We start from the raw sequence: 27,426 nt of genomic DNA on the forward strand, positions 1-27,426 counted from the left end.
TCTTACCGTTCATTAAATGTCAAAGGCTATTGAATAGGAGTCGACCGTTGATTTCGTATTAGTGTCTTTGCACGGCAAGACCGGTACCAAATCCTATCCAGATCATTTACTGCTTACGACTGATGAATAGCTCAATTCAGACATCTAAAACCAAGAAATGGTAGATCAAGATCTCCGAAAATTGATAGCAGACATGATATTAGTGAATTTATTTATTCATAGACAAACAGTCGATCGAGTTAGGGAGGAGCATGTTTCAATCGAGATTTGAACCAACACTTCACGTGTTCTTAAATTTTCCCCTTACCGAAACTACTATTTGATCGGTAACTCATTTATACGACGAGAGCGAAAAAAAACCTTTTATTTACGTACGAATATTTCGAACTTTGAAGATCAAACGAAAACCTTAACGAAATTACATTGTTAATGAGAAAAAAGAAGGGAAGTTAGTAAAGAAAAGAGCAACACAAATTATTGCTATACCTTTCTCCCCTGCAGTTATCGCCATAGAAAGGACATCGTCCAGCGGAAGGGTGTGAAAAATGGGAATAAAAAAATTATATAAAATAAGCTTCGTGTTCGCTTCTTGTTACCGATCGTTTATCGTGCACTTGAGTTTCATATCATTTTTTTGCACTATCGCTCATTTGGGTGCGCTTTACTTTAGTTTCGAAATAGTTTTTTAGTTGTTAAAAAAGGATGCTTTTTAACAGATTTTTTTTTGTTTTTTCTTTGTTTTTGCTCTTATTGTATGCTTTTTGTTTCATCCTGTGCGCATATTCATTGGCGAACTCGCTCCTCTGCGATATCGTTTATTTAGGATGGAATGCGCTATCTTTTGTGTGATGTTGGTCTTTTTTTTCGAATTCATTTTTCCCCGCCACAGTCCATGCGCTGCGGCGACCATACGTCCTTCGGGTGTCCCGTTCAGGCTTTTTTAATTTCGCTAGCAGAAAAGTTGAACAAAAAAAAACGGAACAGCTTTCAATCGTGCATATTATATAGAGTAGCAGCGCCACCACACAGACACAGAGGCACGCGCAATGTGTCAAGTGGTGTGTGGCACCATTTTCAGGACGGTGAAGGAGGAACATGGACGGGGGGGGACGAGGTAGTACCAACCCAGCCCCGGGACCGAAACATGGCAACTCCTTGCCCTGATGATGATGGTGGCGTTCGCTGTTTGTTGCTGAGAACACACTCACATACATATTCGCTGTCGGATAGCGTTGTGAAAAATGTATAAAAGCTGTGTTATTTTTTAAAAGTATTTGCATTTTTTGTTGTTTTGTTTTAGCTTTGTTTTTTTAATTTCCCTCAAACTCCTCCATCAGGCGAGGGTGCGCTTATTACTCCATTCAATCGCAACAATTTGGTGTGTTTGTGATTTTTTTTTCTCTCTCTCACTCTCCTCTCTTTTGCACTGTACAGATCGTCCTTTTTTGCATGTTTTTTTGTTGGATGTGGAGCTGGTTATGGTCGTATTGGTGGGGAGGGGGCTAGCTTTTGCATTACGAAATCGCATCAGGCACACAGAAAAAAATAACACAAAAATAACATAACAAAAAATCAATAGGATGTATAATTGAATTAAGTTAGAGTTATTTTTTTGTTGTACCACTCCCCTCCTTCATCCCTCCTCTTTTTTTTCGTTGTCTCGTTAGTATTGGACGGTAATGGGATGCGCGCGGCCTGCCGTGTTTTGGGGGCGGGGGTGGGCACACTGGACTGCTCCATTATTCATCCCTTATCCGCGTATCGATTCAATGTGGCCACGGGCAGGGCAGGGCCAATGTGTAAATGTGAGGATGAATAATCAATAAGCACAAATTGTGCAAATGGAGCAGAATCGAGTGGGTGCGCGAGTGCGTACGCGGGTGGTTTTGCGGGGGTGTTGGTGTACGGCGAGGGGAAAAGGGTGCGGAAGAAAGTTAGAGAAATTGCAATTAAACCAGAGAAGAGAAGAAAAAAAAAGATCTCTTTTCCATGCACAGGGTGAATACAAAAAAACAAAAACAAAAAAGGTGCTGTTGGAAACAATGGCAATGTAATTTACTTTAGGGCGGATGGTTGTTAAAGTTAGAAATTTTCAGTCACTTATTATAGAAACTTTGATTAAAAATTGCAATGTTAAAACTTGTTAGGAACTTAAAACACTTTCCTTAATTTCAATCAAAATTTTACAAACTTCTGGTTGGTTGGCGTTTGCCCTCTTTTGCATTTTGTTTCTCATTTGCTTGTTTATTTAACGGCAAAATTCATTTTAATTTATCCTACGAATTAATCTAGCTATTGTTCGTATCATAATGTTAATTTAATTAAATAATTTCTGTTACTAGATTCAAATGTTGAGACTTTAAAATTTAAAATTAAAAAAAAAACCTTTAAATTTTCAATATAATAAGATGAAATATCGATGCTAAAAACAGCATAATTACAAGTTCTCATACATTTGTCCAATGACCGTTTCATCCCTTTTACTGTCGGTACAACTTACCTACCTGGTTGCAACGAGTCGATAATGTACCTAAACTCAAAATATCCCACCATAACCATTTACGAACGGCCGTATTATTAACAGCTGGCAGTTAAAATTATTTACCTCCATTTGGTGCGCTTTTACCTGAAGCTATTTAATTTACAATGGCCAGAACGATCTTAGCAGAAGCTTAAGAGTTGTTGGGTAAATTAAAACGGTACCAATTTGAAGGGAAAAAATGTTAATTACCCTATATTGATGTTTTTTTTTATTCCAAGGTGTAATCTCGCCATTAGTTCAAGTTCAACTGTTTATGTTAAACGATAAATTCGGTAAATTCGGCAACGATAAATATGTGTCTGTAATTTTATAGAAATGCAAAAAAAATCTAAATTATAAATGTAATACAATAAAATAAGTCACCCAACTTATCATCTACAGCGGAATCTAATTGTCTGTAAACTTGAATCACGATCACTCTTCATCGTGAAGAAGAAGAAAAAAAATAACAAGCTTTCAAATCGAAAAATCTTCTATCCCCCTGTTTTCGCCCTGTTTGATCATTTCGAAGAGGAAACGTGAAGATAAAATCTTGGCCACGCGTAGTGAATGTTCTCCTTCGTCAGGTTTCTGTTCTATTCTGCCAGCAATTTGGCGAATGTGAAAATTTAGCTAGTTTTCTAATGTGAGTGAAGCAGGATGTAAAGGAGGGTGGGAGGGAGGGAGGAAGGAAGGGGGAGGGAAAGGGGGATATTGGTTGAACCATTCCGGGAGTATTAAGAACGGGCGGACATAACATACCACACAAAAAACTACAAAAGGCCAATGCCACCGCGCGTGTGTGTGTGTGTGTATGCGTTTCGTACTTTGGCGGGTAGGCTCCAAGATCTACGCCTTGTATCATTAACCTCGGTCAAGGTTAACATTTATCTTTCAGCCATTTTTTGTTTGTTTGTTTCACTTTTAATTCGCCTCACCTCAATCATGCGTTTTGTGGCTATTTTATTTGACGTTTAGTTTTATATTAGAAACTAGTGTTGATTGGGATTGACTTCTCTAAGTGTAGCTTGCTATAAAACTATTAAATTAAGTATGTTTTATAGCAAATTAAATTGTCAAGCGATTTTGACAGATAACAAAACTCTTCAATTATAGTACCAAAATCTTACTTTTTCCTATCATAGAGCGTCCGTTTCCTTTCCGTGAATCAAATCAAGGAAAGATATCAAATTTGCCATGCTCTGGTTAATAATATTGCTACCAAAAACAACAACAACAACGAAAATCCACTCTTGAAGTTTCAAACGCTTTCAAACGTGTCAGGCAAAAGGTGAATGTCCAACATATGCAAATAATTAAACTCGTTTGTCGTCTCGGGACTCTCGGTTCCCCCATCCCCCTCTCGCTCTTGAAACCATTTCGGTTTTGCTTGGAGGAAGCCCAAAAACCATTAGACATCCGGTGGTGTACGGTGGCCAAATCATACGCATAAGAACACAAGCATGCATGCAAGCAGCAGCTTCTAGTCTATAAAAGCATGGCGCGATTTGTCGCCGCCGCGTAAATATTACGCGCGCGCGCGCGCCCTCGTTCTCTCTTCTCTAAGCTCCCTTCGGTCGTTATGCGTTATGTTATAGCCTGGCTGCCTGCACATCTACCCAAATGGTTTGCTGTACCCTGCCCCCTTTCGTGATTGCTGTCTGTTTGCCCTTCAAGAAGAAGGAATAAAGGAACGACGTAACGAACGAACAAGCACAAGAAAATCCAAAATCAAGGTCATTGTGCACGTTTCGCCGGTCGAAAAGTACCCCCCTCCCACCGCCCTTCCCAACGATGGGCTTTTGCGTGTGTACGCGCCCGCATGTGTGTGTTGTGTGCGAATCCATCGTGCGTGTGTGTGCTGAGCGAGCAGCTCGCGTATCGCGCGAGTGCAGACCAGGCACAATATTATATGTGTACGTACATATCCATCGTACAAACGGGGATGTGTGTGTGTTTGTGTGCATAAGGGAGAGAAAGCGTGTGTGAAGTTTTTGTTGCTTCTTTTTTTGGGGATGAGGCATGAGGGTTGTTTCCTTCTTTTTGTTTTGTCTCCTCTATCCATAGAGAAATTTCGTAGAAATTTTTTGACAATCTTGTCCCCGTTCGCTGTTGATCCTATACCCTGTGTTTGGTTTGCAGGTGTATGCGTTTGTCTCTTGCGGCATGGATGGCTGTGTTGTGCAAATTGATGATTTGTTTTCATATCTTCAATTGAGTAGGCACAGACATATTAAATTGTGTACGCACAATGGGAAGTCTGTAGGAAAGGATCGAACGACAATTGGGTTTTTGCGTGGGGTGAGGGCCGGGGGGAAGGCAAATGCAGCAAACACATGTGTGCAACATGTGTACGAAAGCGCATCCTCTCGGTTTTTTTTGCAGAGGTTCAATGCGGCCGGTTGAATGAGCCGGCCGGCTGGCGCTTGTGTGCGACCGTATGTAATAAAGATGGAGATACTTTTTTTTTCTTTTAGAAATGCTTCTTTCTTGTTCTTTGTTTTAAGAAATATGTCGTTGATGTCTAGGAAACTACTAATGATGATTACTGTTCAATCAAAGTAAGCGCCGGTATGATGTATCAGACGCGAGAAAGAGAGTTTTTATTGGAGAAAGAGCGTTCTTTAAAAATGTTCAAACTTCCACAGGGAACAGAATGTTTCGTATATCTCGTAAATGAAAAGACGGATGTTTTGGTGTACGAATTTTCGAACGAAAAAAAACCATCCCGATCGCTCCAAGTCCGTAATCGTTACGATTACGACGCGTCGCTTGCAAATATCCCTTAAAGTCACTCCCCCTTCCACCGGGTGTTGTGTGTTTGTATTTGCAGATTTTTTTTCTGTTTTACATTTCCCGACAGCAACACGAACGCTTATGAGTGAAATGTATGTTTTCTTTCTTCTTTTCGGGTGCGATTTCGTTGATCATTTCATTAGAGGAATGCCTGTACGGTTTTTTTTTTCAAATGTACGACGCACAAGACGCCTATCGCTGTATGCGTACGCGGGAGGTGCGTTACGACGTCATATGTCGTTGCGATGTATAGCGATGTACCCAGAAGCACCCTCCACCCGTGTAAGCTGACGGGTGTTTGTGTTGGGGTAGTTTTTTTTGGGGGGTTCAGAATACCACCCCCACCCTCCTTTGTCGTCGTTGGTGGGTTTTTGGTTTTTTTGCAACAAAAAAAAAGAAAACCTCCACACGACACTGATCAGTGTGTGCGAATGGTAGCGAAAGACGACGCCGCGAAAACGTTTGTGTGTGTGTGTGTGCGTTCTTTCGCGCTGCTGCTGTTTGAATGTCGCTTCCTGTGTGATGGGGTGTGATGATGGATCGCACTTGCAGCATGATAAATATGTGGTGCAGTTGTTCTCTGCTTCTTTTTTCCTCTTCTTACATGATTTGTAAGTAAAAAGGATAATACACACACGATGCATTAAAAGCAAGCAAGGGCAATCGTTTTTTTTTATTATCGCACACATGTGTGTGTGTTTGGTTGTGTGTATGCGTAAGTAGCTCGTGGGAAGTAGGAGGATGTGTGATGGATTGTTGTGTCTGTCCCATCCATCCGATCCGATTTTCCACCACACCCGTTCGCTCCCTTCCCCACCGCGCATTCAAGTCGTCCGTTTCGCACGGTTGAAGACGACGAAGTCGATGCGCGATGTTGGTGGATTGGATGTGTGTTAGTGGGGCGCACAGCGCACCAACACACACCGTTCCCGATGTTAACGCGGACATGGCAGTACGATTTTTTTTTCTTCTCTTGTTCACCAACCGGCATATTATACGGCCTCACGGGTTGGTCAGGTTATGCGGTAGAGCGGATGTCAAGTGCACGGCGCGACGTAAACACACACACACCACCATCCCGCGCTTCCCGGTGTACAAGCGCGTATGTACAAATGAATGCGTGCGGCGAGCTCCCGCGTGTGTGTGTGTGTGGGGGTTACATTTTTAACTTCTATCTTGCCGTCTCGCTCGCTCAGCGTGTATATCTGTTGCTCTCGCTCACCTCATGAGCTATGTTGAGCGCGAGCTGTATCGCGCGCATCCGGTAGATAGACGAGTGTGAGAGAAAGAGAGAGAGAGAATGAAGAGCTATGGGAGGAAGGGTGTTTTTTTTCCTTCCTATGCTATAAACTATCCATTTAACGATAGAGCGAGACAGCACGAGGTGTGCTGTGAATATAAAAATTGTATGTAGAGAGAAAAAATGCTCGCCTTTGTTTGTGTGTGTGTGTGTGTGTTTATGTGGCAATTTTTTTCTTTTCGTGCGGGGATTTTTTCCGTGGCATACCAATACACATTTTTTTCCACGACTCCCAGCCTCCTAGTAGTAGACACACGCACACACACAAGTATTCGCATTCAAGCCAAAGGCTTAGCGATGCTCAAGCGTGTATGTGTTTGTAGTGGTATGCGTGGTGGTATGTTGTGCTGCAGCCAAAGCAAAGTATGTAGGAAGGGTGAACATAGCCGGTGCTGGCCGGTCGTTTTCGAATGTGTCGTTACATGGCGGGGTATGAAGGAGGAGCGCACACGCATTCAACACCCATACACAATGCGCGATTGAGGCGTGTGTGTATGTGTGCTTGTGTTGGTGGGCTCAGGATAGATCGAGCGCACAACACGGTGGAGCATGGTAAATTTTTTTCGGCGAATTCAGTTTAGTTTTTCGACTGTGGCTCTTCGGTTCGGTGCGTGGTTGGATTCTGTTTGGTCCCCGGGATCGGTGCTCTCGTGTACCGTCGCACGCGTGTGTTTATGTGTGTGTGTGAGTAGTGTATGTATGTGTGTGATTGTGTGTGTGCGTGTATGTGGGTATATGTCACTGCAGGTGGTGTGTGCAGTGTTGGCCGGTTTCCTTTAAGGAGCCGTAGACGAGAGAAAGGAGCAAAGAAAAAAAAAGCGAAAAAGTTTTTAAAAATCGACAGGAATACGAATTAGCCAAGACGGACGCGCGCGCGCTTCGTCTGCACTTGTTCTCTCGCGTTCGCTATACGCGCTAGCTATAACGTGTCCTGCCAGAGTGTCGCACTGCCCCTTGTGCTGCACTTTTTTTTAATTGGATCAACGCTTTTGCTTGATTGTCCGCCGAAGGAGGAGCAATTTGCAGCGTGCGTGCACAAGCAAACAGCAAATAGCGATCCCCCATTTGCCAGTCACCGAGTGTAAAAGGTACGTGTTTGAAGATCGTCATCAGCATCAGCAGCACACTGTCCAAAAGGACGGAAACGTTCGTCAGGTATCACCATCTCTAATCCACGGTCCACGGTGAAAGGTCTAATGGGTGCTAATGATATGCGATTCTCGCAAGGTGATATTATGCACCGTTTAGTGCGTGGGATCGAGTGATCATCCAGAACGAAATGGTTCAGAGGCGAGTGCGAGTGGCATAAAGGATGAGGGGTGGAAAAGAGATCGTACACTGCAAAACAAAACCAAAAAAAAAATAGATAGTGTAACGCATTTCGTGACAGTTTTCATAATTGAAATCATCACTACTTTTCCATTGGCAGTCACAGTTTTTTTTAAAGGTTACTCTGGAATGATAATTTTCACGAAAAAAAGGGGAAAAAAAATATCAAAAGCCCATACTACAGTGCTACAATAAATCATTAGGAAGAATGATAAGCTTCGGTGCAACGAAATGTTTTCTTTTGCAAAAAAAAACCCCCGAGATAAAATGAATTAAATTGTAGCAAAATCCCTGTTTCATTTGCTTGCACGATCCATATGTTTTGTGAGTAAGTGTGTTGCCCTCTTTGGTATGTGAATTCTTCGAGCGTTTAAAAGTGTCTATGGATAGTGTATTGAAACAACCAACAACAACAAAAAAACATGTTAATTGTGTCCATTTTCTGATGCGAAGAACTCAGTTTGCAGAATAAAGTTGAAATATAGTGATGTGCTGGCGTTATTATGAAGCGTTATATGGCGTTATAACGCACGCCGTGGAACAGTGTTTTTTTTCCCGAAAATTTTAACTATAGTGTAAAATGTAATCAAATGTTTGTGTGAAATTAATGTTTGCTTTGTGATCAATGTCGATCGGAGTAAAACATTCTTTATGGCATGTTTCATGAGTACAATACGCGATTCTGTCAAGTGACGTATGATTTTATACAAATTGGTTTATTAAACTTTGAACATTAAGTGTCTTCATTAAGCCGTAATTTAAATAATATAACACAATCGTGTGGTATTATTAGGTGTACTTAGTATTAGTTTTGCTCTGCATATGTGTTTATGATGAAATTTGCTGAAACTTTATGCGAAATGTTGGATTTAAATATTTTTGTTCACGGTTTGTCACTCAATGGAACAATCAATACCATCCACCCCACGCGTAATGTGAGCCAAACGCACACATCTTATCTTGTGCTGTGGTAGAATATTTTTTTAAAAATCCCCTCTTATAAAAAGAGCGAAAAAAAACAGACATGTAAATGGTTTGCGCACAGGGTGATTCTTGCTCTGTTTTTTTTTTTTGGCAACTTGACCCGCACGCGAAGAGATACACGCCTCCTCGGATCAGAAAGTAGTGTGAGTGCGCGATTTGGCAAGAATTTTTTTTTGGTTTGATTGGTTGGATAAGGGTGGAAGCTTGGTGGTGTAGCTTCCTGAAGCTGTTTGTTGAATGATGGTGGTGGTAGTGGTCAGCTTTTTGGTGCGTTCTTAAACAGTCCGAACGCGCGTTGGCGTGTGTTGGTATTTTGAGGCAGCATACTTTTTTTTCCTCTCCTTCTATTTGGCATGCTTGTTGGTTCATTTTGGTTTTTTTTGTCAAAAAAAGGAAGAAAACATTTTGTGATTGTATCGTGCAGGAATGTGGCGATTTGGTAATGTAACATACGAAGGCATATTGAGCTAATTGCAAAGCAGTATACTTTCTTTTTTAAATTATTTACGATTTCTTTTGTAAAGAAATTATAAAATTCAACTCTAATCCAACATCGTATTTAAGAGTTAGGAAAAAATTAACTGTTTTTTCTTAATTAACTAATTTGAAAAAAAAAATTCTTACGATAAATTAATTTTCATAATGATGCTAAAATAAAATGAATCATACCTATAGGTGAAGATGTTAAGTAACGTAAACTCTACTCTGTAATTGCGATTGTAATCTATTTATGAAGTTTTAGTCAAAAAAAAAGTTAAAAAAAATTTCTTCACGATCATTTAATGTTTATCCGCTTCGGATCTCTCCTGCTCGAATGGTTCAGATCCGTTGCATTTTTGCTTCGAAATGAAAAAAAAAAAATAAATTGTTATTCCTTCTACTTCAGGCTAGGGCAGAGAGTTTTGGAACGAATTAAAAATTGCCTGTCGATGATCACACACAATTGCCTCCGCTGGAACGAAGCTGGAATTATCCCAACAACGTCCAAAAAACAAACTGGTTCTTCCAGGAAACCATGCCATCCATGTTGTGTTATGTGCATGGCACGTTGTCGTCCACTGTCGCCGTACTCGTCATCAGACTCGGTGCCGTGTAACCACCACAGGTGATGTGGACCTGTGCGTAATCGGTTTCAGTTGTTGACCAATTTCTAAGAGTGGCTAAATATTTTCATGAAACATGTTTGAATGAAAGTGCTTTATCTAGCTGATAGTTTTGAAAAAAAAAATCCTTTTTTGAAACATATTTTTTGAGTTTTGATAATTTTGCCTTCTAAAAAGATGCTTAAATATTGCTCTTGCTCTATACGCTTTACCAACATGATAGTTGAGCAAAAGCTTAAACTCCAATAAAAAAGGTAAAAAAAAAATAATGTCGTTAAAAACTATCTGTCGCCTTTACCCCGTCACCTGCTATTTGCTTATACACAGTCACGTTACACTCCCGTTACGCACCCGTTACCTGTTCGGCGTAGCATATCCTTTATAGAGAGCGAGAAGAAAGAAGAAGAAAAAAAACAACAGAAACGTCACATACACACCAGCGCGCGTGATTGCGCGTAAGCGAGAGACAAAGAAAAAAGGATAGCTACAGTTGGCTGCATATTTTCAGACTCCTGGTGCTTGTGTTTTTTTTTCGTTCCTGCGACAGCGGACGGGCTCACTTTCTGGAGCAAGTTTTATTTCTTTCGAACCGTGTTTTTTTCCCTTCGGGTTGATTTTTTTCTCTCACTTCCTTTCCACCCCTGTACACACTGCTGGTGTCAACGACTACTACTGGCCTTCTTGGATGGGAATCATCACATAGGTTTTATGTGTATAAAGGAGGCGATGGTTGAGAAGACTAAAGGGAGGAAGCAAAAAAAAAACACCTCCATCGGGTCGCGGCTAGAAGAATGGGTTTTTGTGTGGGGTTGGGAGGGTGGGTTTGCGAGAGTTATGTAAAAAGTTGAAATAAAAATTAAGGGGTGGCACTAATCAATACACAACCTGATATCTCTCGCTTTTCTTGGGCAAATGGGAGTAATGCTAGGGTTTTAGTGTACTGGAAGGTTGGAGTGGAGCAGGGGAAAGGATGCATCGGGAAGGGTGGTGTGATTTTTTTTTCCTCTCCTCATCAGACTTCGTTCGTACGTTGAAGGGAAGCATTGGGAAGGGTTGTTTGTGGTGAGTGAGGATAAAAAGAGAAGTGGTTAAGGATATCGGAATGGGCAAAGACGATTGGGCAGGTAGAAGACAGAGAGAGGGAGAGGTGGTAGCTGAGATCGTTGCAGAAGCTCACGCCGAAGGACGAAGCGAGATACGCTGTGAAGGGTGTACAGAACGAAGGAGAAGAAGGGCACGGGACGAACACGGGAACTCCGAAGGATAGCGCGCGCTGTGGGCACGTTTGGACTTGGGCAGCTTTTCGAGTGGCCGTTTTTTTTTCGTTCCTTTCGCTCCATCGCTATCTACCCTCCCAACGGGTAGAGAGATTCCTTCGCTTCTTTGCCATTCTCTGTGTGTGCGATGGTGTTGCAGGATGGGAACGAAAAGAAAAAAAATACTGACGAAATCGGGATAAAAATCACAAGTAGCCACAGGCGGCGAGCAAGCAATGGTGCGAGCAAGAAAAAAAAATTGATGTCAGAACGAGACAGAAACGTCACGAGATGCAGAAGGACGTCAGCAGTCTTGTACAGGTTTTTTTTCGTCCGTTTCTTTCGAGACACTGGGAAAAATACACGCGAAAGCTGGTTGTGTATTGTGTTCCTGATGATGATGATGATGATCATGATGGGGGGAGAAAAAAAAACCTCTACATAAGCGTGAAAGAGCGAGATCGTGGTTTAAAAAAGAAACGCAATTTAATTGTTCAATCGCGTGCGCGCACGATGGAAAGAGAAAGATATAAATCGGAATAGTAAAGGAATTGGGAAAAAAATCCGACGATATTCGTGTGTCACAATTTTTTTTTCTTCTTCCTCCCTCGGTCAATATCAGTCGGTACGGAATCCTCGCGCCTTGAATGGAAGGGCTTTTGGGGCGGGTTTGGGGAGCATAAAAAGGGAAACGCTGAGCTAGAGTCGTACCAGTAAGAAGATAGACTCGCAAGGAAGAGAGCGAGAGATACAGCCCTTTGAAGGGTTGCTGGAGAAAGGAGGGTGAGTGGCCGGTGGTGTAGAAAAATGGTTGGGGGGGGGGGGGAGGTTTGGAACCACAGAAGACGAACGACGACGCTGCGAGCCCGCAGACCATGACGTTGGTAAGGCATTCAACATCTTCTCGTTCCCGAGACACACAAGAACGGGACATTCGAACAAATATTCGAACACGCACACACACACACAGAGCCACACATAAACGGTGCACGCGGCACAGCCCTCGAGGCACATAAGTTATGTGCAGGAATGAGACACCCCTGCAAAGGAACTCTGGTCGAACAGGGAAGGAAAGAAGAAAAAAATCCCAAGCACCAAAGCAACCATTGGCAAAACACACATATGCACACATAGACACACACACACATTCGTAGAAAGAAAAATACACGCTTCATCAAATAGTGTACGGTTGTCAAGTAGAAGTGAAGCGGTATGTTGTGGGGTGGTGTAGGAAGTAGCAATAGGGGGTTGTTTTTTTTTCTTTACTTTCATGATCCGAGATGAGGAGGTTCTTGATTTTTTCCCCTCTTGTGTGGCATTTTTTTTCTTTCTTTGCAAATACCACTACAAACACACACTCCACAGCGCGAGGAAACATGCCGATGATGTGCGGCGGTATAATGCTGTGTGAGGAAAAGAATAAGCAAAACGGGAAAAAAAATTTTTGCTCTCCCAAAACCCCGCCATCCCTCTCCCACATTCCGTTTTATGCTGCACGGGCGCACACTATCGTTTATGCTGTGTGGTCGGCATCATCGTTAGCAGCAGCAGCACAGCCTGCTGCATCCTCTGAACATGAAAAGCGCTCCGTACACGCACACATGTACACATGAGCGTTGTGAATAATCTTTTTTTTTCTTCCTTCTTTTATTTTTATCTCCTTCGATAGTTTCTTCAGTTGTTTCCTACCGCCGGATTGTATCCAGCGCTTGGCATTTGTATGCGTGTGTCACTACTGCTCGCAACGTTGATATTCCTTTAGCTTTCTTCTTGCGTATGTTGGTGTTTGATTGTTCTGCATTTTCTTATTGTTGTTTTTGCTGTCCCTTCCACTTGTCGTGTCGTGTGGTGCGCTTCCATTTTCCATGCTGCAGTTAGAAGTTTTTGGTGCTCCGTTTGCTTCGGTGTAAGTGTTGTTGTGATTTTTGGTGCGTACCTTTACTGTGTATCCTTTTTTGCTTTTTTGGTATATTTTACCACCATCGCACAAATGCACTCCTGGAAAATGCATTTGTGGTAAGGGCGAAAAAAAGGAAATCGAAACGTTTATTTTTGTGTTTTGTAAAACTCGATCAGCACAAACATGGATTTAAACAAGAATTTGTTGCTCTTATATTTATTTGTAGCATTGAAGACTTTCAGAAATTGTTGATCGGTTGTAATCTGGTCCTCCTTGAATTTATTTATCGGATTAGATACAGGACTTCCCGTGTAAAAGAGCCGAGCTCCTACCTTTTCACTTATTAGCGTCATTAAATATAGTTGATCGGTTCGGATCGGATCAGTTGATCGAAATCAAATTATGTGATCGTCGTCGTACGCATTGAGTTTATAATGGCTTAAGTTGCCAATTAAGTTTGGTCGATAAAAAAATCGAACAAATGATCTAAATGATAAATATTAAGGATCGATAATTTCTAGAATTTGGAAAACTTAAGGTTTATCTCGTCAAAAAAGGATATCTTTGAGGAGGTGGTCGATACTTTCGTTAAAATAATGGGGTTTGGTTCGCCAAAAATTATACTTTGTACAGAAATCGTCCTACGCATTCGGAATCAGAACATCGTGTAAATCTACTGAACACTAAGTCATTATTTTTATGTTTCAGAATTATTTCAAGAACTCCCAAAACCGCTCTTATTACGAGACCTGTACATTCAAAAGATTTTGGCCTTGGGGTATAATGTTACCAGAGTTGAATATCTGTAATGTACTTGTGTTGGGTTCTAAGAATGTCAAGAGATGATTTGAAACCAGTTCAAAGGCTACATCAGCTTGTGAAGAGTGTGTTTTGTATTATTAATTAAATAATTTGCACGAATAGAACCCAAAACTGTATAAATATATATTTTTTTCAATAAGGCAGTCACATTTAAGTTTTTTCTTGGAAAAAACCCTGTATAAGTGCGCACACAAATGCTTTGTTCTGATTTTGGACCACCGGCAGAATGATGATTACTTGTGGAATTTTGAAAACAAATCCCAAAGCATGACTTCAGTCTGTTGCACAGAACACTCCGGTCGCTTATCAGTCAGACCGAGAAAAAAAGAGCAAAATAAAATCCCGGGACGGAAACAACATGCAAATGATAGGAGCAAATGAACGAATGTTGATTGTTGTGTTCTATTTTTAAAAAACTTCCAAAGATTGGACATGCCAAAATAAGACCACGAAAAGACAAGCTTCCACTCAAGAAAGCACGAAGATACAGCATCGCCTACTGATGCTGACCTTCAAATGTCAACAACAATCTAACTTGCATGTTGGTGCATTCTAGACCCACAGTAGGCTAGGATATTGCTGCCTGTTTTTTTCTGCTAGACACCGGGCACTGTGGGTGCATTGGCAAAACATGTATATGGACTAGGGTGGAAGATGGAATTGAACTAAAAGCAACGATGCTGGGGAATCAAAACAGAACTGAGCAATAAAGAGAAAAAGCAAGGCGCAACATGCAATAAATATTAAAAGAAAAAAGAACACTGACCAGCTAACAAGAAACGAAAAGAATGGGTAAAAAAAAACAGGCACACTCTCACACACAGTGGGAAGGTCGCATGAGAAGGTGTCTCGTCGTCGTATGCCTCCTTCTCCTCCTCCTCCTCTTCTTGGGTTGTGTGTTTAGAAAGAGAAATGGGGAAGATTGCGATGATGTGTTGTGTTGTGAGCTCTGGGCGCTTATGCGTGACAGGCGCGAGAGGGTGGAGAAGGAGGATGAAGGAAAAGGGGGAGTGCGACGAGATGGCGTTAAAATGAAGATGAAAATGAATGAATGAATGGCGTAAAAATATGGGGCATAAAATGTGTGTTGTAAAAACAAGCCGCTCATTCTACTCCCTTCACTACCACATCCGTCTCCACTGCTTCTCTGCTGTCATTTTGGGGGTGAAGTGTGTAAAACCCGGGTGGGGGGAGAGCGATAGAGGAGCGAAAAAGGAAAATAAAATAGGGAAAAAAGCACGTGTATGTGGAATCGGTTTCCTTTTGGGTGGTATATACATATATATGCGCACATGTTTACTGTTTTATTTTGTTGTTGTTGTGTTGCTTTGGTTCTCCTTTTGTGCTGCCGGTTTCATGACTCGGTGCCGGGTTCGCGTTTCGCTTTTATTGTTTGTTGCTTCTGCTTCCTGTTGTGTCCTGTGTAGGTGCACTGTAGGTGTATGAAATGTGTGTTTGCACTTCTGCGTTTTTTTGTAGTTGTTGAAAACGAAAGGTACAACACAGGATGGTGTAAATATTTAGCCGGGTCTTTAAACGATGTAAAGGGAACAAAGATTCAAGGTCATTTCTTGAAGTTTGTCGCTGATATTGGGGTCTATGAGGGTTTAAGTTAGAAAGTTTTAAGTTGCAGACGGCATCTATCAGACATCTGATGACGATATGAGTGAAATGTATTCTTGTTGAATCCTGCTGAAGGATTTTGTTCGGTTCTGCTCAAAACTTTAAACAGGAATATTTTCTTGAAGCATTAAAAAATGGAAAACATTACCTCATCTGGGTTAACTCTTCTTCTATTTTGTGAGAAAGGAGATATTCCCCTATGTTTGTTCGGACTTTAGTCTAAGTTCCCATATTCAGTGGAATAATTTCTCTATTAATCTAATCTAATCTTCATTTTAAATGTTTGTTGGTTATATCCGTGTTACTAGCAATTGACAGCTCCTCAAAAATTGTTGAGGAATTTTTGGCATTTGACAGATCAACGGCTGGTATTTGACAGATCAAAGCCGATTAGTTCAAATAAGTGTTGGCAAATTGACAGCTCGGAAAATATGTACCAGTCGTCCAATTTTCTGAGACAACCATCGAGTCCCGATGAGACAACTTTGTATCGCGTATATGGAAGAGCATTTACTGCCGGATATTGATCTACCATTACTGTCCTTAACTACTCCGCTAATTGCTATTCGATTCGAATTTATTTTTTTTAATCTCATAAAAAATATGTGGCTTATACTAACAGCAATTTATTTTTCTCCTTTCTTTTGTTTTGTAGAGTTTATTGCGGACGGCAGAACAGCTCAAAATTAAGGGTCTGTGTGAGGTGGGCGAACCACAGTACGAACAGGATTATTCGCCCGCGCTAAAACGTTACAAACCGTACCGGTCACGATCGCCACCGGATAACCGGCATCAGCACCATCACCATCAGCAACCACCGCCCCCACCACCACCACCGTCCGGCTCATCGGGCACGAGTAGCGGTGGCCGGTCTGGCAGTTCTGGAGCAGTAGGAGGAGGAGGAGGTGGTGGAGCAGGATCGCACGGGAGTGGTAGCGGTGGTGGCAGTAACAATAACAGTTCGTCTTCCTCCCAATCGACGGGATACAGTGAGAACGGCAAGGGCTGCAGTACGGGCAAGGGTGGTAGTGGCGGAGGTGGAGGAGGAGGAGGAGGAGGAGGCGGTGGAGGTGGAATAGGATCGGGAACAGGGCGTAGTCTGTATCATCCTTCCCAGCATCATCACCCGCTGCACCATCACCATCATCATCACCATCCGCACCTGCATCATCTGCATCAGCTTCCGCACGGAGTCGGTGACACACGAACGTCTGGCGGCCATATTGTCGACGAGGACGATGATGGATCACCGTCCTCGGTGTTAGTGGTCGAAACGCACGATCTAAGCACAACTGGTTCGAAGGATAAACATTATCAGCAGCATCATCATCAGTCGCAGCAACAGCAGCACCATCATCCTCACCATCCCCATCATCAGCCGTCGCAGCAGCATCCCCTCGGAAGCAAAATGGCCAGCCTAGGGATGGGCGTTGGAATAGTGAGTAAAATATCAACAACAACGAAAAAAGAAGAAAAGAAAGCTTTTGGTTTTCGTATTAAGAAGATTGCCCAATGTTTGGTTAAAGATGTTTGATAAATGTTCCTCGATCGTTGCTCCTTATACGATCAATTCCACTTAACAAGAGTTGTGTAAAATAAGCTGCATTTGGTAATTAGAGAAAGCTTACAAATTGTGCTAGGATCAAATCGCTGTCTGCATCCCAATTCAAACGGGTCCTTATATAATATTTATTTCTCAATAGAATTGAACTAAATCAAGCATCGAATAATGAAATTGAATAATTATATTGTAAAAAACAAGAGTTTTGCTAAACTATAATTGATTTAACTAATTTAATGAACAAACTTCGTTAAATCAAGAAAAAATCATTGGTTTTTCAATACCAATACCAAAACATTAAAAAACTATTAGTGAAGTAGTAAATATATTGAAATTATAATAATTATTTTAGTCCACATTCATAGTACAAAAATGTTTCAATTATTTACAATTAGGTAATTACATTTACTACGATTCAGACAGCGATTTGACAATAGCAACACTTTGTAACGCATGTAACGCCTTCAACGTTTAAATTTCAATTTAAAAACGATCGACTACCGCCGAGCATCTTTTGCAATCTTCTATGAAAGAGAATGGACTTTTGACTAATCTACTTCTTCTCTCCGTTTTCTTTTCCAGAATGGTTCCGTTATGGGCGTACCTATGGGTTATTTGGATTTTGCACCAGAGCCTCCAGCACCGACAGCGACACCAGTGACAGAACATGTGGACATTAATTGTGCGCCTAGTAGCCACGATACACGTGATCTGTCCAGTAAGTGTTAGTAACTCTTTTTTTATTATTTCATTCCCGTACACATTCCTGTTCCTTCCTTTTTAGTTTTAGTGCGCCGGTTTGTCGATGGTCATTGGGTTTTAATTTTTTTTCAAACAAGAAATAGTATTTTAATTTTTTGATAGTTTAATGCTACAATTGAAAGTTTATGATTTTTTTTCAAAACGATAAATAATGTAAAAATATTTCGAATAAATTTTTTATTATTATTTTTAAGGATACTTTTTTCATAATTAACTTTTTGATAAAAGGTTTGACAAATAAATATGAAGTATTGTTTCTTAATATCGACAACCAGCGCATTCCCGTAGCATTTCCCTCTAGAAAGTAGAAAGGAATACATGCGAATAAACTAATCGGAAGTTTATTCCTTGCTTCCGAACAGATTCTGTGCCAAACGATGGTGATTTACGAGTGAAATTCGAAACGTTACGTTCGCTAGATCCTCCCAATGCGGTTCAACTGGACAATCACGCTGTCAGCCATCAGCAGCAGCTACACCATCAACAGCAGCAAGCGCAACAGCAGCAAGCGCTTTTGCAACAACAGCATTTACTACAACAACAGCAGCAGCAGCAGCAACAGCAGCAGCAACAGCAACAAAGACAGACACCTCAGCCAACGGGAGCTCAACAGCAGCAAAACGATCACCAACGGCACTCGCCACCGCACATGCAGCAGCAGCAGCAACAGCAGCAGCAGCACGTGATGCTGATGGATCAGCAGCAACAACACCATCCAACTACGCATAGTCCGGCATCGAGCGTATCGTCCTCCTCATCCAGCCAGCATCCGGAGAATTTAGTAACCGGTAGTGGTGCGGCCGGATCCGTCACACCGGGCCCGCCCACCAACAATAGCAACGGCAACGGTGGTGGTCCACCGGCAGGAGGTGCGGATGAGATGAAGCCCCGACTGAATCTGAAGCAGGAAAACCTTAGCGATGGTGGTGGCGATCAGCAACATCAAACGATGGAGGTCGAACAGGATCAATCGTCGATGCACGGTATGGTGGTGACACCGGAAATTTCGGGCATCATGAACCAGAGCCAAATGAGCGGTAAGTAATGCCGGATTGTTACTGTGCAGTCGAACAAAGTATTAATTCTCTGTCCTCCCCACAGATATGTATCAATCGGATGCAAGCGAAGACTCGAAAGTTGGCATACTGGATGGATCGTCGATACAGTACACAAACCTGACGAGTCCGAACGAGGCGAAAACGCCTACCGGGCCAAAAACATGGACTGCAGAAGATATGGAATCGGCGCTAGAAGCGCTACGTTCACACAACATGAGCTTGACGAAGGTATGTTCGTATGTCGGATTGCTCCCCATATCGATCGTTGATCGTACGATGTTCTAATCAAACGAATTTTTCGCCGCGTTTTTTCCGCAGGCATCTGCTACATACGGTATTCCATCCACGACACTGTGGCAGCGTGCCCACCGGCTCGGCATTGATACGCCGAAAAAGGAAGGTCCGTCTAAAACGTGGAACGAAGATTCGCTCAACAGTGCACTGGAAGCGCTGCGGACGGGTACGATCTCCGCCAACAAAGCCTCGAAGGCGTTCGGCATACCGTCGTCCACGTTGTACAAGATAGCGCGCCGTGAAGGTATCCGGCTGGCGGCACCGTTCAATGCGGCACCCACCACCTGGTCCGCGGAGGATCTGGACCGTGCCTTGGAAGCGATCCGTGCCGGACAAACGTCGGTGCAGAAGGCAAGTACGGAGTTCGGCATCCCAACCGGTACGCTGTACGGGCGCTGTAAACGCGAAGGGATCGAACTGTCCCGTTCCAATCCAACGCCCTGGTCGGAAGATGCAATGATGGAGGCCTTGGAGTCCGTTAAGTGAGTGTCAATTGAAAGCTGCCATTTTGTTTATTATTGAATTATTCAACGATATATTTACTTTTTCCTTATTTTTGAATCCACTTTACGCCCATTAGGCAAGGACACATGTCGATCAATCAAGCCGCCATCCACTATAATCTACCGTACAGCTCACTGTACGGTCGATTCAAACGGGGCAAGTATGATACGCCCAGCTCGGGAGGCGGCGGCGGCGGCGGTGGCAGTTCGTCTAATGCTGCTGCTGCTGCTGCTGCTACCGGTGGTGGCGGTGGCGCAGGCAGTGGCGGCAGTAATGGTGGCGCCAACGCCACTAGTGCCGGTACAGGTGGCAGTAATGTTGGCGGTAGTCCCCAGATGGAGTTTAAGATAGAACCACAGCATAACGATCATAGTCCAGAGAACACGGTAAATTACAGTTATTATTAAAAACAAAAAACAAAACAAATCAAGCAAGATCTGTCTGTATAGTTCTGTCCAAGCCCTATGCTTTCGGTAGAGTTTGGGTTTGTTTTTTAAACTAGTGAAAAAGGAACTAGGTGATAAGAGGGAAAATGATAGGTAGTTTAGAATTATGGTAGAGAAGCGCTGAAAAAAAAGAACCTGGGGGAGTTTTATTCGGCGCACATCCCGTGTAGGTTGGAATTTATTTAATTTTAGTTTAATATCGGAAAATGGGAATCCCACAATGCCTATTATTGGTGTTGTTGTTCATGTTTCGTTTTTCATTCTTTTCACTCTAACACTCTAACACTCTTTGGTGATGGTACTTAGATAACAACCGTACAGCATGCATCATCTTACAATGGTTTTTTGCTAATCTATTAACTACTAAAACAAAATGGTGCGAATTAACTCATGTTTAGGGTGGTTTTATTTTGTTTTGATTTTTTTAAATTAATTGTTTTACTATTTTGAGCACTATCCGATCCTACCCGAGAGCTTTTTAGTTTAATTGTATAATTTTTGTTTAATATTGTTTTGGTTTTGTTTGCTTTTTATGTGTAAATTATTCTTTTTAGCTATTAAACGCTAAATTATAATATGTGAAACATTGTTTTACCTTTTTGAGTTAGCCAACTGTACAGCAATGAATGGATCAATTTGCATGATTGTAGGCTCCTTTGTGCCTGGTTAGGAAAATGTTATTAGCGTAATTAATTTTATCAACGCTATGTTTGCTATTATTCCTTTGGGGTTTTTTGTTTTCTGTAAAACATTTTGTTAAATGTAAAACTGCTATAAAAGAATCAATTTTACGAGATAAACATTCGAAGTCATCCTAGCGAAGAAGAGAGAGAGAGAGTCTTAACGTAAAGCTCACTTAATGACATGTGTTGTCACCAGAGGACGGATCAAATAGTACGGAAAGGTTTATGTACCCAGCCATTGGTTAGTAACGCGGCGGCATGTAGCCTATCCCATCTAGAGATACGTTAGTCTAACCGCTGAACTTAGTTAGTGCGTAACAGTGTTATGGTTTACAAACAAAACACTACCGGTAGTGGAATCCAACGGAGAATGAGGGGGATATTTGTAGTAAAGTACACACCATAATAGCAATCATACCGTGCAATGCTCTGTTTCATATGTAAATGTAATATTCATCGTAATGTCTTTATCCTGCTACTATGTATATCTAGACATCTGTGCATACCAAAACTACATTCATATACATTAGGGTAGTAGTGATTAGCGCACACCAAAATAAAATGCAACCATCCACCAAAAAAAAAAAACAAACCAAAATGATCGGAACGTGAATGATGAATTATGAATCCATAAAACCCCCCCGATATTCCAGCAACATTACAATCCTGCACTATCGGCTTCCTCGACGCCTACAAGTAATACGCCGACGCAGCAGCAGCAGCAGCAACAGCAGCAGCAGCAACAGCAGCAACAGCAACAGCAGCAGCAGCAACAGCAGCAACAACTTACCCACCATTTAGTTCAACAGTCTTCATCGGTACTACCGGTTAGCATTCACATTGTTGATGCGGCCCATCATCATCTTTCGCATCCTCACCAGCAACTGCACCACCAGCAGCAGCAGCAACTAACGCAACCGCAACACGTGGTGGTAGCGCAACATCAGCAGCAGCAGCAGCATCATCATCTGCACCATCAGCCACAGCTAATACAGCATCACATCATTCCGCAGCAACATCACATCATCTATCAGCAGCCGCTGCAACCGATCCAGCAGCAACCGCAGTATCATCCGATGTATCACATCATCAAGCAGGAAAATGATAGAAGTTGAAAGCACCGGCGCACTCGCCAACATCATCGGTATGGCGGAACGCATCACCAACAGCAGCAGCAACAGCAGCAAACGCACGACGATCACGATCATCGTCAGCATCAGCACCATAATCTGCACCATCAACAACAGCTGTATCATCATCATCAGCAGCAGCAGCAACAGCACCATCAGCATCAGCCAATGCATTACGACGATGGTGCATGATTCGACAGACGACTGAACAGGGAAGAGAACATGGCATCAGAACTGTGCAAAATGACTGTAAAATGAGGAGCAGAAAGCATCCATTTTGTCTGCATCACTTTTGTTGATGGATTGATCAGTGTAGCGTAAGAGGATAATAACCATTTTGCGTTATTTCTAGCGTCCATGGAAAAGCTGCAATTTGTAGGCAAATAGTCTGAGTATGTGTAAATCAAAACAAGATCAAACAATTCCCCGCACGTAGGAGAACAAAAAACACACACAACCGTAGTGGGATGCGAATACCGCATGTTTGCGATGAGCAGAAAGGTGCATTTTGAATTGTGTAGCGTGTTAGTAAATTCAATACTAAAAATGCTCTTATACCTCTTGTTAAGTGAAACGTTTAGTTCTCCGGTTTTTGCGAGATGTAATGTACAGAAATGGTAAAACAACAAAAAAAAAGGCTTGATTCTCTACGGGCAAGGCAAAGAGAGGACGATCGAATATTAGGCGATGCGTGTGATTTACGCTGATAATTGACGTGTAGCAAACAATGAGTCGAAACAATAAACATTTTAGATACAGCTCGGTAGGGAAAGAACAGAGTAAATGTGTGCGTGTGTGTGTGTATATGGGGGGTTACGAGAGGAAGTCACTGCGATCGCCGTTAAACCATTTATTCGCCTTAAACAGTGCAGGTAATCTACGTTGCCGGATCTCCTTTCGCCATCCGTCAGGATTCAGGAGTTCGATGTCAGTGAGAAAAATGTACGATCAGTTGAATCGTACGGGATAGTGAGAATAAGCAGCAGAGATCGTGAATGTAGGATGTTTGTGAAAAAGAGAAGAAAAAAACGCACCGCTAGAAAACACGTTACACGAGGAGGCTGAGGATTGATAACTTTTGTTGGAAGGTTTTTTTGTTGTTTTTAATCGTACCAACAAATGAAGGATTTTGTTACTTACACGACTGGCGCATTCCATATCGACTAAATGAAGATAAACAAAAGAAGAAAAAAAAAACACACACACACACGAACCGAGTACAGAGAGATACACTTTAGATAACGTTTGTTTTTAAAATAATAAAAAAAGGAAAACATATGTCCCTTTGCATAGTTTGGAAATTTGGCCACCCGCGAGTTTGTTGTTTCCATTGCTTCGACAATTTGATTGCCGATGCGCAATGGTCAAACAAATTTTGTGAGCACGCCCTGAGCCACGTAAAAGAGGAAGCGATCCACACACACACCCACACACGAATGGCAGTTTGCATGCGAAGTATAAAATCAAACGAAACGGACTGAATTATTATGATTTTTGATGATTAGACATTAGTTGAGGTACGGATCGGAAAGGAAAACAAATAATCTCATTACACGGCACGTTAGGTTTATTTGTGTTGTGTCAGGCCAGAAAAGGTGCACATCTGGGGAAAAAAAAGGACGATGACTGGAGAATTGTTTAGTTTAATGTAAGAATGCTTCCGGAAATGTGAAATACCTCCTCGCTAAATGCTACCTTCTGGAGGAAAGGTTTAGTTTTGGTGTTGTTTCTTCCATTTCGTACTGCAATAATGGTTCCGCTCACTGTAGCGTCCATTTTTTTTTAAATGCAGTTTGTAATACATCTCTTCCTGTGTCTTCATACGTACGTGAAGCAATTTCTCATCGAATGACAATGAAAAAAAAACAAAAGAAACACACACAAACACGAAAAAAACAAGCTTAAAGTGTCTGATGTTATTATGTATACATATTCTATTTGCTACTATTATTGCTATTATACGAATATACTATTGGTTTATTATATTACACTCTTTTTTTTGTCATTATTCTATTATAATTATTAGCGTGCGCGTGATTGACTGGAAGCAATTGGTTTTGTAACAATGCTGACAGAAGCCGTACGATTATTTGAGATTAAAAGAAAGAAGAGAAAAGAGCAGTAGATAACGTCCGTTTTATGTTTCTTCCATTTCATTTTATAAAATCGAATGCAAATGTGCAGAAGAGAGAGAGAGAGAAGAAAAGCTTCCGAAGAACATTAGTAGCAAGTGCGTTTGAAGTTAAGGATATTTAGTTTAGGCGGGTTAAAAATCGAACAATATGTCCTGCTGATCTGGTTACGAACAGGAAAGGAGAGGCGGAGGGACGGGAAAACTCGCTCGAACGGTAATTGTGTGGAAAACCGAATAAGCGAGACCGCAGAAGTGTGTGTGTGTGTGTGTGTCGAGTTAGGCGCGGATTTAAACCGTAATTGAAACAGATTTCACAAACCTGATCGTGGAGACAGGACACACACACACACACAGAAATACGAAAGTAACAATAAATCGGAAAACATCACGCAAAAGTATTAACAACAGTTTGCAGTTGTGTTATGATTTTTGTTTTATTACTCTTTGGAAACAAAACAAAAAGGGTTTTATTTATCACGCGAGCGAAGAATCCGATGCTGTGCTGGCAACAAACACTAAGGAGCAAATTGAACGAAAGAAAAACAACTATAAAAAAATCGAAACAGTGAAGTATAAATGATGGGAAAGCCTAAAGAACGGGATGGTTTATAATTTGCTCATAGGTCATAGCATAGCGAAGACCTTTTTTTGTTGAAAGTTTAATTAAAAAAACCTATCACAAGAACCGGCTAGTATCGAGGAAGGATACAAGGAATAAAGAAAAAAGCAAGGATGAGATCATACTCTTCCAGTAGTCCAAAAACAGAAGATCACAAACGGTACTATTGCTGAGTGAAACGGAAAGACACACTTGAAGCAACGTCCTTTCTGCAAAACAAAAGGAAAATTCAAAACATACAGGGATATTCGAATGTTTATTCGTAAAACAAAACAAATAAAAAACACACACACAAAAGCGCTGCTGCTGTGTCTGCTGAGCTGTCTAGACTTGGGAAGACAGTAACCCATCTGGCCGTTCGTAATTAAACACGTTACGTCGCATCGTGATCGTGCTTTTACGCAGAGGAATGAATGAATATAGCAGCAACATGTAATAGGGCCTATCGGGAGTGTGGTGGTGTTTTTTTGTCTGCGAATAGAATTATAGCAAATTACCGTAAACAAACAAAAAATAAAAGAAAAAATCCGACGCAGTACGCACGTCGTGGTAGGGTTTAAAGGAAAGTGTAAAACCAACGCTACATAATTCGTCCTTTAGGCAAAACAAGCGATATATAATGTATATGGGGAAAACATGATGAGATGATTGTAGGTAAGCACTAGGAAGAGTTGGTAGGGTGGCATTGTATTATATGTAGGAGCAGAAATGATAAAAAAATGTAACACAATAAACAGTTAAAAAGGAAGATCTGATGAAACAAAACGTGAATAAGGCAGAAGAAAGTAGAGCCAAACAATTCCTTGCTAAAGGGAAGTATGTCCGACTGTATTTTTGTGACGGCATAACACACAAATACGAAGGTAGATAAACGGTTGCATCAAAATTTAAATGTGAGTAAGCAACCAAACACACAGTATACATACACTACTACTACTACTAGTACTACCGCTATCACAAGGTATACTGTCAACCGGATGGCCGTGTCCGTGGAAGTTGCTTCTCAATCACAATATATTCCGACACAACACGGTGTTCACTAGCAAAAAAAAAAAAAACAGAAATGATTTTGAGTGTGTATGAATTATTCATACACCGGCATGTATTACAAAACAGTTACTTACAAACACACACACTCATGAACGTTTGTTGTTTCAGTGTATTGTTTCCGTTAAACAGCAGCAAACGAAACAAAACGGGTTCTTTTCTAGTATAATAGGCTACACACAAACAACACAAACAAATGTTCTTATCGTGCGGAATGAATTGAACAGAATTTGAAGTTGAATTTGTTTCCGTTTTGTTGCACTGTCAAAGAATGTATAGTATAATATACAAATTTTACCATTTTTTGTTTTATACGAAACCATTTTGTTTGTGTGAAAAAATAGTAAAAATACAAACCTCCAGTCTGCCAGTATAACGAATACTTTAACGGTAGCCAACAATACAGCATTTAAGGGTTTGTTTTCCGGACTTTGTCCGTAGATTTATTGCCTGTGTTTGTAGGGATCTTCCTTAAAGTTAGCTGGTTCTGGTTTAATTTTTTCAGCAATGTTATCCACAAGTTATTTCTGTTGTTGTTTTCAATTTTTTTTGTGTTTTGTTTTCCCATTGCCAGAATACACAATGATAAAAGATAAATCTTCCACCAAAAATTTGAAATCTTCTTCTTATGATTGTTCAGTATAGCGAGTATGCCGAAACCTTTAGCCGCCGGGATAGTATGACAGTAAATTAGTAAGCCAAGTGGTTGACACACAGCATAAAATCAAATGAAGCTAACGCGAACGAAGCTATCCGTCTGGTACAGCAAAAAAACCCAAATAAAGTAATATCTATCTAGCGGACAGTTAATGATTAGTTGTGCAATTGTAACATACACAACACACGAGCGGAAGGGAGATAAATAATAGTAAAAAACCAATACAGGATAGCATGAACTAAACAGACTAAAAACTAATAGACAGTAAATGGCAAAATCAAAGGAATCAAAAGCAGTTTGTTTAGCGAATGCGGGGAATGTGTATGCGCATAATTGCGCCTATATCAACGTTCATTCACGTAGAATATATATGAAGAACAAAACAAAACAAAAAAAAACAACATGCAAATCATAACAAATATACGCTAAAAGTACTAGAACCACTAGCAGCGCCACTGGAAATTAAAAAAAAATCCTCTCGTAGACACAGATGCCACACAAATCAAACAATACTAATCTAACGCGATAGAAAGTGGACACAACGGTATAGGAAGGAAATACGTGCGACAAAGTGGAAGGAGAGAGAGAGAGAGAGAAAAAAAAATCACAAATGCAAAATGGTACGTCACAGTACTACTCCAGTCGATGCAAACTCGTAAAAAAAAGAAAGCAGCAACACGAGCGAAATGCAAATGAATACAACTGATATGTGTACAAACTGTAAAACCAAGAATTAAAAAAAAGGAATATATACATGCAAAAAACCAATATATTATATATACATACGTACACACAACCACACAAACATAATACATATATATACATATATATGTGGCGATATAAAAAGAACAGAAACAAAACAAAAAAAAAACAAGGACGGATATTTTAAAATGAAA

At 41.2% G+C, this 27,426-nt stretch overlaps 1 protein-coding gene across 8 annotated transcripts in view; it reads left to right on the forward strand.

Annotated features, from left to right (window-relative positions):
• Positions 1-27,426, forward strand: part of LOC125770599 (myb-like protein Q) — an 81,232-nt gene extending 53,806 nt beyond the window's left edge. For 5 of the 8 annotated variants that reach the window (XM_049440372.1, XM_049440376.1, XM_049440374.1 and 2 more), the window contains 7 exons: positions 16,290-17,072; positions 17,778-17,919; positions 18,320-18,994; positions 19,059-19,243; positions 19,334-19,791; positions 19,890-20,199; positions 21,596-27,426. In XM_049440372.1, the coding sequence (XP_049296329.1) occupies positions 16,290-17,072; positions 17,778-17,919; positions 18,320-18,994; positions 19,059-19,243; positions 19,334-19,791; positions 19,890-20,199; positions 21,596-22,057 (3,015 nt within the window). In that variant the 3' untranslated portion in view covers positions 22,058-27,426. The remainder of the gene's footprint in view (positions 1-16,289; positions 17,073-17,777; positions 17,920-18,319; positions 18,995-19,058; positions 19,244-19,333; positions 19,792-19,889; positions 20,200-21,595) is intronic. The other 3 variants (XM_049440379.1, XM_049440378.1, XM_049440380.1) reach the window with 3 other exon arrangements.

The sequence above is a fragment of the Anopheles funestus genome, chromosome 3RL, assembly GCF_943734845.2.
Source record: "Anopheles funestus chromosome 3RL, idAnoFuneDA-416_04, whole genome shotgun sequence".
Lineage (NCBI taxonomy): Eukaryota > Metazoa > Arthropoda > Insecta > Diptera > Culicidae > Anopheles > Anopheles funestus.